A 19,787-nucleotide genomic window follows, 5' to 3' on the forward strand; every position below is an offset into this window, starting at 1 on the left:
CCACTTCTATTACTTTTCTATAGCTGCTGAAACCAATTACCACAAATATAGTGGCTTAAAACTAAATTTTAACAAACATCATTTTATAGTCCTGTAAGTGAGTAGTCCAACAAAGGTCTCATTGGACTATATCAAGGTGTCTACAGGACTGGCTGGGATTCTTTCTGGAGGCTGAAGTGGAGAATTTGTTTCCTTGTCTTTTCCAGCTTCTGGAGGCCACCCACATTTGTTGGCTCATGGCCCACTTCCTTCATCTTCAAAGCCAGGAGTGTTGCATCTTTCCAACCGTTCTTGTGTAGTTACAGCTCCCTTTGCACAAAGCTGGGAATCGTTTTCTCATTTTAAAGCCCCATGTAATAAATTGAGCCCACGTGAATAGAAAATAATCTCCCTGTCCCAAGGTCGGTACCTGGAAAGTCCCTTTTGCCATGTAGGGTACCATATTCACAAATTCTGGGGATTAAGATATAGAAATCTTTGAGGGTTAGGGGCATTATTCTAACTACCACACTATTTTTTATGACTGCATTGGGCTACAAATACTCTAATAGTAGCTTTAGGGTTTTGTGTTTGTTAGATAATGAAACATCTTACATATCAACAAGTAGGTAGTTGCTAGCACTGATTCAGCTGATCAACAATGCCACCAGGGACTCAGGCCTTTTCTTTTTCCATTTTGCCATCTTCCATGCCTTGGCTTTTGCTTTTTGCCTACAGGTTTATTGTTTCAGGATGGTTGCTGCTTTTCCAGATTATCATAATTATTTTCGAGCCAAACAGAAGAGGGAAAAGGGGTGTACCAGATGCTGTCACGATGCTCTGCCCATATCCCTAGTTCTTATCACTTCAGTGTACAGTGGCCAGACTTCCAACTGCGAGTACCTACATTTTTATGCTCTAGGATTTTCTTCAGCTGCTGAGCCAGGAGAAGCCTACTTTGTGGCCCCATGACCTCTCCTCTAGCAAAAGTCAGTGACTAAGGAGAGTAGATGTACATAACTAGCTTTCCTTGTCCCTTGGAGAAGATGAGTGTTTTTTGGGTAGGATGATTTTAAGGCACATGTTTCTTATTGGTTTGTAGAATTTACCGGGGGTACTAGGCTCTAGTTATTCTTAGGATTAAAGGGATAATGGATCTTTTATTGGATACTTACTCTTCCATTTCCTATCTCACTTCTCCACTATCCTATCAGTTTCTTGGGGTCACATCAAAATAAAACTATTTCCACTTCTGTCCTTGTCTCAGGACCTCTTTGTAGGGAACTGAAATCAAGATGGGCCATCATCACCTTTCCTCCTTCTGTCTTTAATGTCGGAAGCAGGCCCCTGGCCAGGGCGGCCTCCGCCATTAAAAGATGGCGCCTGGCTAGTTGCCAGGTTAGGATTGCCTCCTGAGACTAAGCAGAACGCCCAAAGAGGAAGTAAACAGCATTGGTTGCGAGCGAAGTTGTTCGTTTAGGTGCACAGCCTGATTCGCTACCTCCTGCACCCTGCTCGCTGATTGGTCATGTAAGCGTATATAAGTGTGTAGACTTGCGGAGGGAAGAGAGAGAAGATGCATCCGAACCAGGGCGTCTTGTCGTCCTTGCGGGGCGAGGGCGATAAATGGCGCCGGCACCCGGGAACTAAAAAAAGGAATCTTGCAAGGTAATCCGCAGGAAAGCGGGGAGTAAAGGTCCGCAGGTAAGCGGGGACATTAGCCACGTTCAAAAGTGGGAATTCCGTGGTAAAGCGGGGAGTAAAAATAGAAAAACCTTGCAAGGGAGAATTCCGCAGGTAAGCGGGGTAAAACCATGACAAAGGTGGTGGGAAACTTGTACAAGACTGCAACAAGAAGCGGGGCGGCCATAGAGCCGGGATTTTCTTATTGAAACTGCAGGTAAGCGGGGAAGGGACCACGATCAAAGTGGTGGGAATCTTGTACAAGTCCGCAATAAGAAGCGGGGTGGCCTTAGAGCGGAATTTAGCGGTGAGTCTTTAACATCCGCGTCTGTTGTCTGTGTGTTCATAATGGGATATGAAGTATCTAAAGTGCGGTTGGAAGGGTCTTTAGAAGACCTGCTGAACGCCAATGGAACTCCACTAAAAGCAAAAACTGCTCGGGCCTTTTTGAATACAGTGGAAAAGGCGGCTCCATGGTTCCTAGATGAAGGCTTGCTAAACATACCTCAATGGGACCACTTAGGGGAGGATTTGAAGAAACAGGATGCTTTAACTCTTCGCCTCAAATTTAACATAACAAAAGCACAGGCACGGGACATAGTAGTCTCCTGCAGAAATTGCGTGATCTTACTACCTGCACTGTCCTTGGGGGTTAATCCTAAGGGTTTGTTACCTAATCATATATGGCAAATGGATGTCACACATGTTTCAGAATTTGGAAAGTTAAGATATGTTCATGTCTCTGTAGATACCTGCTCTGGAATAATTTTCGCCTCAGTGCATACGGGGGAAAAATTCAGAGATGTTATCGCCCATTGCCTACAGGCTTTCGCGGCATGGGGAAAGCCATGCCAATTAAAGACAGATAATTTTCCAGGCTACATATCACAACCCTTTAAAGCCTTCCTACAACAACTTGACATTCACTTGATACATGGAATACCCTATAACCCACACGGACAGGGTGTTGTGGAGCGTGCTCATCTTACAATAAAAAATGCACTTTATAAACAAAAAGGGGGAATAGGGGACACCTTCAGGTCCCCTAAAGATAAGCTCAACACCATTCTCTTTATTTTGAATTTTTTAACGTTGCACAAAACGGGTAAATCAGCTGCAGACAGACATGCAAGTGATGCTGCTGCTTCCCCTAAGCCTTTAGTACTTTGGAAGGACATCCTCACAGGAAAGTGGAATGGACCAGATCCAGTGTTAGTATGGAGTAGGGGGTCTGTATGTGTTTTTCCACAGGAAAAGGAGGCTCCAATTTGGATCCCAGAACGGCTGGTGCGTGCAGCCTTGCCTCCAAACACCAGTCACGATGCTGAAGATGCTGATAACTCTGGGGATGCTACACCTCCTGTGGCAGACTTCAAGCCAGAGAGCTGTGGGCAGTGGTTAAAGCATGGCTATATCCTTTACCAGTGACTAACTCTTCTCTCATATTCCCTCCTCTCCCTTTGATGCATGGCAGGTCTGTAACTTGCTAGGAGCATGTACTGATATCTCAGCAGTGTCCATGTTAAATGGTGGCAAATTCCTCAACTGTTCTTATAAACAAAATGACTCTAGTATCTTTGAGACAACAGTTAATGTGTCTTGTCCCAATAATATCACTTATCAGCCCACTCCCATATGGGTCTCGCCACCGTTTTTCCTTGTAACAAATGCTAGTGAGCTGAATGATACGTTGAATTGCACTAAGAATTGCTGTCTTTCCCAGTGCTGGAATGTTTGGGCCTTCAAGCTGGCTGTGATTATGCGTATCCCTACCCATGTTCCTATCCCAGTTTCCATTTCAGAGGACAAGTTACCGGTGGTGCTATCCAGAAAGAAGAGAGATTTTGGTATCACAGCCGCCGTTGTGACAGCATTGGCTATATCTACAACAGCTGCCACGGCAGCAGCAGTCTCGCTTGCTGCAACTATACTCACTGCGGAAGCTGTGAACACCCTTGCAGAAGGAACGGCGGCTGCCCTTCAAACATAGACTCAGATCAATGCACATCTGCAAGCAGAAATCCTGATAGTCAACCAGAGAGTGGATTTGGTTCAAGAACAAGTGGACATATGGGGGGCCCTATTGGGACTGGGATGTATAATACCCTTCCCGGCAATTTGTGTAACCCCCATAGCCTATACTAATATGAGTGACTAACAGAATGTCTTCCGACAGCTCTCCCAATACTTGCGGGGGAATTAGTCCGCAGAATTCCAAAACTATACTTAGCACCTGGTACTAGGAATAACAAGGATAAATAACACCAGAGTTGAGCTTGCAACCCTCCCAGAGATAATCAAAACATTGCAAGATGTGTTAACCTTTACGAAACAATGGGCTAGCGTAATTGGTCTGATAACAATCCTTGTAGTGGGCTTGATTCTGCTAGTATTTGGAGGCGACAGCAACATAGGCAACAGCAAGCCATGGTGCAGACCTTGTTAGCCATCGAGGCTGGAACATCCCCCCAAATATGGCTAAGTATGCTGGATCGGTAGTCAACGACGGGTAAGATTGGTGGGGGAAATATACCAACCTAAGACAGGACGCAGATCATTGATATCTGCCGTCTGATGACGGGTAAGGATATTCCCCGCCACTGACAACCTAAGACAGGCACGATCCCTGCCATAAAAGAAAAAAGGGGGAGATGTCGGAAGCAGGCCCCTGGCCAGGGCGGCCTCCGCCATTAAAAGATGGCGCCTGGCTAGTTGCCAGGTTAGGATTGCCTCGTGAGACTAAGCGGACGCTCAAAGAGGAAGTAAACAGCATTGGTTGCTAGCGAAGTTGTTCGTTTAGGTGCACAGCCTGATTCGCTACCTCCTGTACCCTGCTCGCTGATTGGTCATGTAAGCGTATATAAGTGTGTAGACTTGCGGAGGGAAGAGAGAGAAGATGCATCTGAACCAGGGTGTCTTGTCGTCCTTGTGGGGCGAGGGCGATATTTAAAGCAGACAGTTGGTGCTGTAGTGGCTAGCTTTCAACTAGGAGGTGACAAGACAATATTTAGACGGTGAAATGAAAGGAACAAAGAACTTGGGTCCGTATCTTTGAGCCACTGTACCAACCCTGGACTGGACTGTTTACTGCTTGTTTGTTACAAGAGAAAAATAAGTTCTGTTGTTTAGGTCATTTTAAAAAAATTTTATTTATTGATTTGACAGAGAGATAGAGAGATAGCACAAGTAAGCAGAACGGCAGGCAGAGGGAGAGAAGCAGGCTCTCCGCTGAGCAGGGAGCCCGATGTGGGTCTTGATCCCAGGACCCTGGAACCATGACCCAAGCCGAAGGAAGTCGGCTAACAGTTAACCAACTGTTTAGCCATTCTTAATTCAAAAATTGTTTACTTGCAGTCCAATGTGTCGCCAATACAAATAAACAGAAATAAAGTAATTCTAGAGATTAGTAAGAACTATGAAAGAAATGGATACAGTACTATAATCTATTTTTTTAAAAGATTTTATTTATTTATTTGACAGAGAGAGATCACAGTTGACGGAGAGGCAGGCAGAGAGAGAGAGAGAGAGGGAAGCAGGCTTCCCGCTGAGCAGAGAGCCCGATGCGGACTTGATCCAAGGACCCTGAGATCATGACCTGAGCTGAAGGCAGCAGCTTAACCCACTGAGCCACCCAGGCGCCCCTATAATATTCTATTTTTTTAAGGTTTTATTTATTTTGATAAGGAGAGAGAGTGTGTGAGCACACAAGTAGGGGGAGCAGGAGGCAGAGGGAGAGGGAGAAGGCTCCCCGCTGAACAGGGAGCCCAATGCAAGGCTTGATCCCAGGACCCTGGGATCATGACCTGAGCCAAAGATAGAGACAGATGCTTAACAACTGAGCCACCCAGATGTCCCATCTATGGTTGTTTTTAATTGAGCTGAGTAGTTGTAATAGAAAGCTGGGGTGCCTATAAAGCCTAAAATACTTACTTTCTGGCCCTTTATGGTAAAAGCAATGATCGTTTATGATAATAATACTCTAGATTCTCAAAGCATTTTATTTTATTCTTTTAAAAGATTTGAAAGAGCGAGCGAGCACAAATGGCAGGGGCAGAGAGAATCTCAGACTCCACACTAAGTGTAGAGCCTGGTAAAGGGCTCCATCTCACAACCCAGTGATCATGAGCCCAGCTGAAACCAAGTCAGATGCCAAATGACTGTGCCACCCAGGCTCTCCTCAAAGAATACTAAATCAAGTATCATTAACGTAACTTTGTAAAGGAAAACAACAACAACAAAAACCACACACAACTAGGAAGCAATTATTAAAAAAATTTTTCTTTGAAGATCAGACTGTGTCTTCAATACATCCTAGAAGTACTCTCCACATGTTCGGTAATAGTTGTCCTCACTTTCTGTATCAGGAATGTGTTTGGCCACAAGTAATGGAAACCTAAGAATGGCTTAAAGAAAACGGGGCAGACATAACTAGGGGGGGCATGGGGAACTGCTGCTCTAGGATGTATTAGAGACCCACATCTAAATTTTCTGCACTATCAACTTTATAGTTCGCTTTTATCCTATTTGTGGTTTCATTGTAAAAAACAGAAACAAAAATTAGACAACAGATGCTGTATTACTTTGTATATCAAGACCACGTTTCATGCAGAAAGAAGGGATAAGGGTGAGGACTACTGAATTTGTCCCTTTTTTATTAGTAATGGGCAATTCTTTCCAAAAGATCCACTCTGCAGATTTCTGCTCACATTTCACTGGCAAGGACTCAAACACAGGTTCAGCCCTACCATGACTGTTTTAAACCAGTAACAAGTATTCCTTAGGGCTTTCCTTCCAGAGTTCCAAGTCTCTAAATGCCACCTGAAAAATAAAACAAAAATTGGGTTTGGAAAGCGTCCCTGTTGGCGGGGAAGGGGGGGGGGTGGGAATGGATGCTGGACGGCCAAGGATTCAAGTCAAGTCTGCAGAAACCCAAGTTTTATAGTAAACATGGGAAAGGAAGATGATGGCAGAATTCTCTCTACAGCTCCAAAGGATCACCTGCTCACCCGCTCATATAGAGCACTGGAGAACAGGTGGACAGAAACTTTATACCATCAAACTGGAGCAGCAGAAAGGCAAAGAACACCGGCCCTGGGGTCCTAGCATGGGAAGATGCTAGGACGGGACCTCGATAAAACCTATAGAAGAACTACTACAGCGTCTGAAGAGCTGCTCCGGTTATAGTTCTAAGATTACGTACACTCCCTTTTGGACTATTCAGTCACATCTCTATAAAACGTACTGGATACAGGAATCAGTGAGGATATGAGGAAATATTTTCCTAATGCTAACTAGTTGTTAACCAACTTCAGCAGGGCGGCCCCTTTCCTTCACCTGTTCTTTGTTTTGTCCCTGTCTTAATACCCTGGCGATCTGCTCTTCGCTGAGAAGCAGAGTAGCTATTTCAGGTGAAAAGTCGTAGACGGGCAATTGGTGCAGGGCCCTCTCGCGTAAATGCGAGGAGATGCCATGTGAACGCTCTTCACTCCGCCATTTCTAGTCACATCAAGGTGTCTTACTGCTGGAGGACGGATGAGTCGAGGGTAGCGATCAACACGCATGCAAGGGTTACGCCGCCCGTGGGCTGTTCCCTTCTCACAAAGCCCCGCGGGGAGAGGACCGTGTGCCCCGACTTGGGCTGCAGCGTTGCTCAGGCCCGGCTCCCTTGTGCACCGTGCCTCCCTCATCCCCAAAACCCGAGAGCGGGGAGGGAGAAATCGCCGCCAATCCCTCTTCGGGGGCCCGAAGGAAAAATGGCGAAGCGCAAGGGCGGGGAACAGGGCGGCGCGAGTGACCCGGCACTCGCTAGGTCTCGCAGCCCGCGGAGTGGGCCGCCGTGGGCGACGCCGCGCAATCGCGGGCCGCTCGGTGTCTCCGCCATCTTCTCCTACTCACCCGGACTCCCCCCCGCAGCCACGCTCGCTTCGTGTTTCCCTTCCGGCCGCTGACAGAGATCCGGGCTGGGCGGGGTGGGCGAGCTCGCGGAGGGGGTGGACCGAGGGCGGGGAGGCCGGACGGAAGAGGAAAGGGAGGGCGGCGAGCCGGCCGCGGCGGGGTGTGGAGCGTGCGGCGTGTGTGCGGAGGGAGGGCGGGAGGCGAAGAGAGGGCGGGAGGCGTTTCTCGTCGGCCCCTTCGCTCGGGCGGAAAGAGCCGAGCGCAGCCCGAACGCTCTATTAAAATGGCGGCGGCGTCAGCGGTGGCCGCGGCGTCTGGTCGGTGAAGTGACTCTGCTGCTTCTCTCCCCACCCGCCCCCTCCCTCCCTTTCCCCTCCCCCCGTCCTTCCCCCCCTTCCCCGCCGCCGGCGCCTCCGCGCCCCTCCGGCCTGCGCACCTCCCCTCGCCCCCCTCCTCTCCCCCGCCCGCTCCGGGGACCGCCGGCCCCCTCCCCCATACTCCTGCTCTCCGCCCCGTCCCTGCCGCCGCCCGCCCTCGTCGCCTCCCCGCCCCGCCGGCCGGCCGGCCCCCTCCTCCGCCTCTCTCCCCTCCCCCCCGCCGGTCGGGATCAGTCAGAGCGATCCGAAGCGGGGGAGGGGGGGGGCGGCGGCCGAACGATGTGCGAGAACTGCGCAGACCTGGTGGAGGTGTTAAATGAAAGTAAGTAGCCGCGGCGGCGGCCTGTGGGGGTGCACGGTTTGGGGACCCCGCGCAGCTCCCCGGGACTGCCGCGGCCTGTGGGAGGCGACGGCCGAGCCGGGCGGCGTGCGGGCCTAGCGCCCCGGGAAGGTGCGCGGTGGCGCGGCCGCCGAGGCGCCTCGGGCCCAGCCCGGCCCGGTTACCTGGGCGTCCGAGAGGGGGCCGTTCCGGAGCTCCGGCCAGGCCGGGCCTGGGCGGTCTTACCTCTCGGAAAGTTTCCTCATTACAGGTGTCAATTAACGAAGGCACTAATGAGCCTTCGCCTTTTTCGTCCTGCCGGGAACGTGAAGGGAGGTGGGGTCCGAGGACGTAGCTCTCCTCCGCAGTCCGAACCCTTCGGCCCTCCCGCCGCCCTCTTTGATTTTCAGCGTGCTGCTGAGGAGGCCTCTTTTACCTGCTAATTTTCATTAAACTCCCTAGGAGGAGGTTGCTGGTTTTCCCCTCTCTTGGGGTTGTGTGGGTGTATTAAGCCTTTCTGCCAGTCCTGAAATAGCTGAAAATGAACTGTGATAGTCATGATTGGAACCTTCATTCCTATTTTTTTTTTTTTAAGTTAATGATGTTTTTTCTTAGCCTACCATTCGTCGTTTTAATGGTAAATTTTATTAAGGAGAGCACTGTACTACAGATACCATCCCGGGATAGTCATGGCCTGTCTCCTGGAAGGAAAGGCCTTATTCCGTATACTTCTGATTATTAACGACCGTACACTGATACATATACACACACACACACACACACACATATTTAAGGCAGATTCTTTTATTTCCGACTCTTGGAAGATAGTATTTGAGCCTAGAGAAACAAGCTGTGTTGCAAGTTCACTACTTCTGGGCCCAAAGGCCTAGTTGGTTGAGGTGTATTAGATAAAAGGTTAATTTACAAAAACTTGATTGTTGAGAAAATGATCATTTACAAACCGCTTATGTGGGTTTTGGATTTGTGTTCTATTATTTCCAAAAACTTCCAAACTATTTTCTAATATGATTCTTTAAGACAATGGATTTGTAAAGTGTATCCTCTTGTTTGCGTTTGAATTTTGATTATTTGTGTGTTTGAATTTTACTTCAATAACGCAAGGCAGTAATAAAAGTGGAATGGTTCTAGTTTACTTTGAACTGTGTGTTTACTTTCTGACAGGTGGAAGCAGGTTTTGCACATATTTAGACTGGACTTTCCCAAATTTCTGTTACTCTAAATTTTCCTAGAATTTTAGGGTTATTTGTATTCATTTTGAGATGCTTTTACTTTTGGTGCAGGTGGTTTATGATATGGTGATTGTGTAGGTGAAGCCCTTCTACTTACTTTAGTAAACTGTTTTATATCTCATATAAGTTGTGTGATTATGGTTTTATTAGGAAAAGCATATCTTTGCTTTTAATATAGGAAAAACTGGTTTAATAATTTGGAGTTTTAAGTTATTTTGAACTCCCTTAGGAAAACTACCCTTAATATAGTATCTAAAGAAACTAAAGTTTGTTAATCTTTATTATCTCTTGAAAAGAGACAAGAAAGTTCTTATTGAATTATTTGGGAAACGCCTAGAACTTTGTTTAGAAGCAGTAAAAAATGCAATGGATTTATGGAAACTTAGAAACGCAGAGAATCTTGAAGTAGAATTGAGCTTTTATTACCTTTAATTGTATGCAGTTAGTGGAACCAGGTTCACAAAATGTGGCCCTGCAGACCCTCTAAGAAATTTGTCTTAATGAACAAATAAGGATTTCCGATTTGTTTATAAGCCAGTGGGCTCTAAAAATACTTAGGACAATTTCTTAATATTTCCTTTAAAGCTCAGTTTAAAAATTTGCTTTCTAAACACTAACCTCATAATGATGCTTCCTTTTTTTTTTTTTTTCTAAATTCAGCAATTTTATTGGTAGGTTATATCCGACTATTATAAGTTGTTTTTTTCCTCCCTCTACTTGTAAAATTGTTCTCTCTTTTATTTTTTTTCTGCAGTTCTTGTATCCCAAACAGAAGAGTTTAAGTCTCTAGAGAACAGAGGGTCTTTTTTTTTTTTTTTTTTTTAAAGATTTTATTTATTTATTTGACAGAGAGAGATCACAAGTAGACAGAGAGGCAGGCAGAGAGAGAGGGAGGGAAGCAGGCTCCCTGCTGAGCAGAGAGCTCGATGCGGGACCCGATCCCAGGACCCTGAGATCATGACCTGAGCCGAAGGCAGCAGCTTAACCCACTGAGCCACCCAGGCGCCCGAGAACAGAGGGTCTTACTTTATCTCATTATAGTAACGTTTATCCTTCCTGGGTAGAATCCTGATGGGTGGAATCCTGATGGCTGGAACTCGATAAAACCTGTTGAATTGAAGTAGGTTATGGATCTTTTAAAAAATCTTTCTCACAATAACTCTTAAGTCTATACCTTTATTCCCCCAGAGGTTGTGCATAGATGAGCATCCACTCATCCTTGATTAGAAATTCAGAGTTAAAGTCCCCAAATAATGTGTTCAGAACTCATCTCTCAGTATAACTCCCCATGAGATTTTAACCAAAAAAGGAAAAAAAATTACCAAAAACCTATTTCTTATCAAATTTACCAACACTGGTGAAACTTAAAAGAAGTCTGCCTGGACACACTGGTGTAATGTGAAAATTTTGTGCTTTAAATGAAAGGGTAGACCTAATGCCGATAGTACTGCTTTATATCTGATATGCGCAGAGGGTTTGATAATGGTAGGGACTTCAAATATTTATTTAAAAATCTGGCACACCATAATTTAGTTAAAATAAAAGTTGGTAACAAAAGATTATAAATAGCTTGTGTTTGTCATCAGTTTTTGGTGAGAGAATTAATATTACCATTTATACCTCTAGTCCTGCTGAGAATTTGAAGCTGTGAACTCTTACCATGGAAACATACAGGTATAAAAGCACACTTTTGCCTGTGGTTTAAGGACCCCACTGCAGCCTGTCCAAGGAGCCAGGCTAAGAACCACATAATAAGGACCCCCACATCCCCTTTTTAAATAGTCTTGACAGGTACCCTAAAACTTATATTTCTAAAACCAATCTCAAAATACTAACATTTAAGTTTCTCTTTTCCCTTCAGTGCTTTATTTTTAATAAGGATCTTTTGAAAGCTTGGATTGTATTTAGTTAATTTGTTTACTGCAGTTTGTGGGTTTGCATTCAGTTTAGGAAATAATTTTAAGTTTATATTCCTGTGTTTATTCTGTTGAATTTGTATATTTGCAGCTTTTCTAGCTATTTTTGTGAACTAGTTTACTAAGTCCAATTCTGGGTGTTGATAAGAAGAGGTTGGAGGTGAAGTTGTGCTTTGGGCCATCATGGTAGCTATCTCAGTAGTAAATTGAGGTCATTATTTCCCTTGGTAAAGTCAGTTTCTCTGAGAGAATGAAAATGGTTTTAAATATAGATTTTGTTCTATGGGTGTGTTTAGTAAATTACAGTTTGCCAAATGTAGCATTTAAATTAGACAATTTATTTGTCCCTCCTCCTTATCTTTGAAGATGGGCAGGAGCAAGTATTGGTATCTAAATTTTAGAGCTAAAGAAATTAAATCTCAGAGAGGCTAAGTGGTTTGCCAGATAAAGGTCACCTGTCACTTGCTTAATCCTGTCTAAGCTTGAACTCAGGATACTGTGATAACAGTATTTGCAGAATAATTCTGTTTGCATTATTTTTCAAAGCAGAATACTTTATTGAGCAGCTTGTGTTGAGTACTTTATCAGCTCTTTGAGGTAGGTACTCTGTCACCCTTTTCAGATAAGAGAACCAAGATTTAGGGTTTATATAACTTGCTTAGAGTCACATGACTATATTTGGTGGAATCAGAATCTGAACAGGACTTAATCTCAGGTCAGGCTAAAAAGGCCATGCTCTTACAAGTTATGCTGTGCTGTGTAAACTTTATGATGATCTATTTGAATGGAAGACATTATTGTGAGTATACTGTTTGACAGAATAAAATATTAGTATATTTTTATGTATTTTCACAATTTCAGGCATAATGCCATTAATTGTAGTAGGAATTTAAAAGCAGTGGTCCTTAAGTAGCTGAATGGAATCTAAGTATAGTTAGCAATGAGTCCTTTAATAAATTATGCATTTCTAGAGTTTTTAAGTATTATATATTACATATATAATAATATATATATTATTATAAGTATATAGGCACCAATTAATTAAATCATTAGTAACAGTATTTTTTGGTTGACCTGTAATGCTAAAATTTGAAGTGATTCATAAAATTAGAAATACGATTTTATAGCACAAAGCGCCAAATTATGAATTATTTACTTGGGGATCTAGTTAAGTATCACTTAACCAATTAGTATTTAAAGTAGTATGCATAATTTCAGTTTGTATGTTTTTATGGTATAACTTAGAGACTAGTACTTTATGGCATTGTCAGTGATAACTGTCAATGAACTTTAGCACAGTATTCATGAAATATGGTAACATTTCTTATATGTTTAATGATAGTGTCTATATATCTCATGTAAAAGTATTCCTAATGTGTAGATAGTGTGTATTAATAATTTTTATATTTTCAGAAAGAGTCAGAAACTTTCCAATAATGTCTTGACCAAGGTCAAAGCGAAACCTCGCTAAAGGGGTGGAGCCGCCTCTTTACTTTATTTATTTCTTACTTATAAAGGTTGCATATGCTCATAGAGATACTAAGAATTATAAATCTAATCATCCAGTGATGATTCCTGTTGATTCTTTGAAATATTTGTGGTACACAATTATATTTCTAAGAATGAGATATATGTAGTTTAATATCTAACTTCACCTAATGTTTAATGTTACTAGTTTTTTTTTTTTTTAAGATTTTATTTATTTATTTGACAGAGAGCGATCACAAGTAGGCAAAGACGCAGGCAGAGAGAGAGAGAGGAGGAAGCAGGCTCCCTGCTGAGCAGAGAGCCCGATGCGGGACTCGATCCCAGGACTCTGAGATCATGACCTGAGCCGAAGGCAGCGGCTCAACCCACTGAGCCACCCAGGCGCCCTAATGTTACTAGTTTTGCCCAATGTTTTGTTTGCTCATTTTCCTTACTAACCTTTCTTGAAAATGTACTTTTTGTTTCTATTGTATTTCATTTTATACAAAATTTAATATTTTCATATTGTGTTTGTTTCCAGTTCTTATGTTATAAATAATTCCACACATGAACATCCTGTATATAAATCTTTTAATTACATTACTGTTTTTTTAGATAGATTTCTAGAAGTTATCACTGTGTCAGAAATATAAACATACTTTTGTTTGTATTGTTTACTTGCTGTTCAGAAAAGATACACTGATTTCCACTCTAAGTATTGTCTGTACAATATGGGCACTTGTACTGAATATTATCCTTGAAAAGGTGTTATTTTGGCAAAAACTTAATAGCCAGTTAATAGTAAGTTTAAACACACTTTTTTTGTTGTTTAAGATTTTATTTATTTGACAGAGACACACTGAGAGTGAGAATACAAGCAGGGGGAGTGGGAGAGGGAGAAACAGGCTTCCTGCTGAGTGGGGAACCCGATGTGTGGGACTCAATCTGGGACCATGACCTGAGCATACGGCAGATGGTTAATGACTGAGCCACCCAGGCGCCCCTAAACGTTCATATTTTCATTGGCTATTTGCATTCTTTAATACATTGCCTGTGTTCTTTTTCAGCTTTTCAGGTTTTAATGTTTTGGGTAATTACCTTACAAGAGTTGCCCATTTATTAACTGTAGCAACTGTTGGTCATATTCACAGCATACATTTTTTTCCTGCCCCCTTCCTCCTTTTTAAAAAAATAAAAAAAAATTTTTATTACTTTATTTATTTGACAGAGATCACAAGTAGGCAGAGAGGAAGGCAGAGAGAGAGGAAGGGAAGCAGGTCCCCCTGCTGAGCAGAGGGCCCTACGCAGAGAGCCCAGGACTCTGGGATCATGACCTGGACCTAAGGCAGAGGCTTTAACCCACTGAGGCATCAAGGAGCCCCCCCACCCCTTTTTTTAAAAATGTGGTCTCTCTGCATCCATTGTGGGGCTCAAATTCACAACCCTGAGATCAAGAGTTGGATGCTGTGCTGACCAAACTAGCTAGGTTCCCCTTTCCTGTTTGTTTTTGTTTTGTTTTGTTTTGTTTTGTTTGTTTGTTTGTTTTCCCCCATTTGGGTGTTTTTAATTATAGGTCTTTAAAAAATGTTTCATATTGTGCAGCTTCTTCTGCAGTGTTGCCTGTCTAAAACACAGTATATGATTATCATATTATCTACTTAAACTGTCATAATCTTCAGTAGTTGAAGAATAAAATTCTAACTTCTTAACCTGACATATATCATAGCACAATTTGACCCAAACTACTTTTCCTAGCTTCAGATCTCACTTTTTTGGTGAGGCCTTCTTAAATCTTTCCCAACCTCTCCTAAAATAACTAATATCCTTTAGTTTAGGATATATATGTACACTTTAGCCCTCCTTTTTCTTTTCTTTTTTTTTTTAAATTAACATTAGTTTTCCTTGCTGTGTGAAGAACTCCTTAGACTCAGGGGCCATTGTTTTCTTTTTTTCCCAGCCCCTAATATAGTGCCTTACAGAGAATAGGTAAATATTTTAGTTAAGGAAAGATTTTTGTAAAAGAAGGATGTGATTGCCTAATTAAATCAGTATTCTTGGGCCTATAGTCAATAATGACCTATATTTTTTAAAGTAAGCTCTGTACCCAGTGTGGGGCTTGAACTCAAAATTCTGTGAGCTTTGTGTCTGTGACATGAACTTTGACTGAATTACTTTTATTTAGGACTTTATATACCAGGAAAACAATTGGACTTTTTGCTCCTTATTGTGATTAACACCTGTTAAATTTTTTTTCCCTCAAATTCCATAGGAGTTAAAACATTCTCCAAATATGTTAATTGACAGTTGATGTGGTGTGAACCTGGCTGCTTCTTGCACTTCCCTTACTGTAGTTGTTGAAGATTGGTTTCTCTTCCTGCTCTAGCTGTAACCTCTTCTAGAAAACTTAGGTTGCTTTTATCTGCTGAAAGAACCTACTTCTCTAGCCATTGCTGATTGGATTCTAGATAGACTCCTGGCCTGATGGATTGGTGGGGCTGCTTTTGATCAGTCAAATTTCTCCTGTCAGAATGTTTGAAGGGAAGGGCCAAGTATCTGTGAGCTGCTGAAGGAGAGCAGGTGCTTTAGGAAGCTGGTGGGAGGGAGCAGAAACATTGAGGAAATAAAGGCGGTTGTTTGCAGAAGAGAATTGGGACAGATTTGTGGAAACTGTCGACATGAAAGCTCCGTGAAGATATGGAAGCCATGGTGGTTTTCTTTTTTTTTTTTAAAGATTTTATTTATTTATTTGACAGAGAGAAATCACAAGTAGATGGAGAGGCAGGCAGAGAGAGAGAGAGGGAAGCAGGCTCTCTGCTGAGCAGAGAGCCCGATGCGGGACTCGATCCCAGGACTCTGAGATCATGACCTGAGCTGAAGGCAGCGGCTTAACCCACTGAGCCACCCAGGCGCCCCCCATGGTGGTTTTCTAGCACTGAAGTTAGAGCTCCTTTGGTGCTGTCTCCCATATATATATACCGTTTGAGTTAATGTTCAAGCAAAAGAGTTCTGATTCAAGTAATGTGCCTTGACGAGCTTTCTTGTATTGGAGCATATACCTTGTGATTCATGAATAGGATAATAAAAAGCAGTAGATAGGATATAACATAATCATCAGCTACAGCATACTTCAGCCAGAAACGGAGTACTTCATTATAATCTGTCTTAAATTCTTGGAACATGTTGGACAAGTGTCATCTGTAGTGTTGGTGGCAGGAGAAAGCTTAACTCCTTTCGTTAATTATTTCTCTACCAGGATGTTTAGTCTTTTTCAAAAGAATGCAAGTAGCTTTGTTGTTTCTGGAAAAGAAACCTGCTTTCCCCTCCCTTTCCCCCAGGAAAATCAAATAATGTAGAAAAAAAAAAAAAGGAATATCTGAAACTGCTTATCAAAGAAATTGTCCTTGTTTTAAGAAAATGTCTCGTAAGTTGTTTTTGCTTTCCTTATATATAGCTTTCCTTATACACACTGTTCTTTTTATTTTTTTTTAATATTTTGAGAGGGAGAGCGAGACAGAGTGTACATGCATGAGCGGCATGGGGGGGTAGAGAGAGGAGAAGCAGATTTTGCTGCTGATCAGGGAGCCTGATGGGCTTGATCCCAGTATCCTGGGATCATGACCTTAGCCAAAGGCAGCTGGTTAACCGAGTGAGCCACCCAGGTGCCCCAAAAGCTAATTACATGTTATTCTGTATTTCTTTTTTTTTTCTTTTTAAAAAAGATTTTATTTATTTGTCAGAGAGAGAGAGAGTGAGTACAGGAGACAGAATGGCAGGCAGAGGCAGAGGGAGAAGCAGGCTCCCTGCTGAGCAAGGAGCCTGATGTGGGACCTGATCCCAGGATGCTGGGATCATGACCCGAGCCGAAGGCAGCTGCTTAACCAACTGAGCCACCCAGGCGTCCCGGCATTTGGGTTTTTTAATTCTTTGTGTTATTGTCTGAATATTACCTGAACATGGTCTGTGAAGTCAGATTACTGAATAGCTCATACAGCACGTCTGGAAGGGAAGTTAACAGTTGTGCTAAAACTTAACAATAGAGCATCAGTATATAGGCTTCATAGTCTTTTTTTTTTTTAATTTTTATTATTATTTTTTTTAAGATTTTATTTATTTATTTGACAGAGATCACAAGTAGGCAGAGAGGCAGGCAGAGAGAGAGAGAGAGGAGGAAGCAGGCTCCTGCTGAGCAGACAGCCCGATGCGGGACTCGATCCCAGGACCCCGAGATCATGACCTGAGCCGAAGGCAGTGGCTCAACCCACTGAGCCACCCAGGCGCCCTAGGCTTCATAGTCTTAAAGTGTTTGACTCCTAGGTCTGTGGGACTATTCTAGCAATATGCTCGTTCTGAACCACCATAAGACAAAATAGGAAAATAGGTATTTTTTATACTGGGTAATTTTGCTGCCAGACTCATGAACCATATTCTGATTACTGAAAGGCTCAGTACCTAATGATGAATGTAGAAGTATAAGAATATGAGCTCAGAATAAATTTAGACTTAAGAAAATGCTAAGACAGATAGGGATTTTGAAGTTGTGTTCAAAACTTCAAAACAAAAAAAAAGTAAAGAATATCATTAAGGGGATAGTGGGCCCACTTTGTAGAGTGGCATAATGGTGGTCAGCAGAAAGTTGTTCTGTTCTGATGGTACCTTGTTTCTATTTTCCCTTTTAACAGGAGTCCCCAAACCTGTAGGATAAATCATATATTAAGAGAGAATCTAATCTGTAGATTTGTGAGGAATAATGAGAGTTTTGTTAGTGGTGTTGAGTTAAAATCTCAAGGTCTGAGCATATTGCATCCAGTGAAGGTGATAGAGCTATGGTTGTGTGTGATTGTGAAGCTTTAGCTAAGTTTCCTGGGGAGCAGAAATTGCCAAGTATTGTCTTAGGTTATTTCCCCCCCCCTTATTTTGGGAAATAGAAGAGAAACTTCACTACTGTACAGTCACTTAGAGAGTGAAATGATGATAAAAAAATTGGCATGGCACAAAGTAACTTAAACAAATGTCATTTTTTTCCCTTTGCTTTAGAAACCAGTATGATAAAACATGGAAACACTACTATAGGTATGACCTTTTTGATTACATCAGTGTGATTGAATCTGATGTCCTGATGGAGAAGATGAAATGTATTTTTGTTGTCGTTCTAGAGGGACTTGACTGGTGGCAAGCCACAGGGTCTTGTCCTTAATTCTTTCCTCTTCAGGATTTTCAGAAATGATCTCTGGTTTAAAAACTGTTCCTTGGAATGGAATTGTCCCTATTTGAAGGGAGTGAAGGAGACTTCAGAACCTTTTCCCTTTTTTTAAAATGAAAAGCTCATTTTGATCTGTTTTATAGATTGGAGTTCTGTGTAAGGTTTCTTTTGGGGAGAACAGGGTGAGCTGCTTGTGCCTGGGTTGCTCAGATTGTTAAGCATCTGCCGTGGGCCAGGACATGATCTTCTGATCCTGGGATCAAGTCCTGCGTTGGGTTCCCTGGTCAGTGGGGAGTCTGCTTCTCCCTCTCCCTCAGCCTTTTCCTCCTTTGTTCTTTCTCTCTCTCTTTCTCAAGTGAATAAATAAAATCTTAAAAAAAAAAAAAAGCTTGAAAACCATTAATGATAATACATGCTCAAAAGGCAACACAGGCTGAAACTCTTCCAAGTATTACATGTAATGTGTGCATATTATGGGAGGTGGTATTTCAGTGCTTGTGCAGTTAGAATACTGTGTTGAATTGTATATAACACACTGATGATAATTACTTCTGAAGGTATTTGAACATTGTGTAATTTCACATATGTTCATTGAACTTCAGAAACTCATGAGAAATGGAATTATTTAGCCAAGGCTATATAGCTATTAAGTAGCCAAGTTAGGATTAGAATTTAGTTTTTACTTCTGCTGAGTGTAAAGCAAGTAAACTTGCTTGCAATTTTTTTTTTTTTTTTTTTTTTTTTTTTTTTTTGAGAAGCTTCACTATGGGAGTTGGAAAATTCATGAAAAGCTGACAAAGGAACTATGGAGAGGTTAATTCTGGTTTAAGTGGATTAGGCAAGGTTTCAAGGAAGGTGGAAGATTGAATTGGGCCTTTAACTGCTTGGAATAGTTGTTGGGAATGAGGGGAGTGGAATGGCTTACCACAATTTGTGATGTAGCCACTGCTAACCTCATTTCCTTGCTTTGCTTCTCTCACAGATGTTATTTGCTGCAATGATGAGCCTTTATATATACCTGGAATTTATCACCTTACTATGCCTTCAAGTCTCAACCTAAATGTTACTTTCTCAAGGAGGCCTTTCTTGAACATCCATTCTGAAGTATTTCTGGTTCTTTTTTTTTTTTTTTTTTAATTTAAGTTTATGCATACCCAGCACGCGGCTAAAACTCATGACCCCACGATCAAGAGTCGCACGCTCCTCTGGCTGAGCCAGCCACGTACCCCTGAAGTAGTTCTGATTCTTATCCTTTGTAGCATTTACCACAGTTTAGAGTTAGGTTTTTACTTTTTGTTTACTTGTTTTATATCTTTTCATTTTACAAGACTATAAATTCTGTGGTTGCAGTCATCTGTCATATTAACTAAGTTTCATAGTGCATGTACTAAGTAATACTAGGATCAGTACTTGTTAAAATGTGTGAAAAATCTTAAGATCACTGTAGGTGGGTAATGGAACAGAAGACAAGGGTAGGCTGGATGTGGTGGGTTTTCCTGCTTTCTGAATCTACTTGGATATTTTATGTCAATCCTTTTGTGACATTTTGCTTACCGTCTTCACTCATAAAAGGGTACTCCACTGATAAAAAAAAAAGAAACCCCACTTTTGTCAAAGGGTGTGTCTGTGTGTGTTTTAATTTGTGAATATCCCTTGATATTTACACCCATGTGTTAAAAATGGGAGATGGAGAATTACTTT

At 42.4% G+C, this 19,787-nt stretch overlaps 1 protein-coding gene and 1 long non-coding RNA gene across 9 annotated transcripts in view; one reads left to right on the forward strand and one right to left on the reverse strand.

Annotated features, from left to right (window-relative positions):
• Positions 1-6,219: 6,219 nt before the first annotated feature.
• Positions 6,220-7,778, reverse strand: LOC309872479. Its single transcript, XR_014315884.1, has 2 exons — positions 7,558-7,778; positions 6,220-6,480 (listed from the first exon to the last, which is right to left on the reverse strand). It is a non-coding gene; the product is annotated as an uncharacterized lncRNA (long non-coding RNA).
• Positions 7,779-7,809: 31 nt separating this feature from the next.
• The window catches only part of USP34 (ubiquitin specific peptidase 34), a 256,932-nt gene continuing 244,954 nt past the window's right edge, over positions 7,810-19,787 (forward strand). For 3 of the 8 annotated variants that reach the window (XM_082746604.1, XM_082746606.1, XM_082746607.1), the window contains exon 1: positions 8,123-8,256. In XM_082746604.1, the coding sequence (XP_082602730.1) occupies positions 8,214-8,256 (43 nt within the window). In that variant the 5' untranslated portion in view covers positions 8,123-8,213. Of the gene's footprint in view, positions 8,257-19,787 lie in introns of all 8 variants that reach the window. The other 5 variants (XM_082746609.1, XM_082746612.1, XM_082746608.1 and 2 more) reach the window with 4 other exon arrangements.

This window comes from Mustela nivalis (genome assembly GCF_964662115.1).
Source record: "Mustela nivalis genome assembly, chromosome: 8".
Lineage (NCBI taxonomy): Eukaryota > Metazoa > Chordata > Mammalia > Carnivora > Mustelidae > Mustela > Mustela nivalis.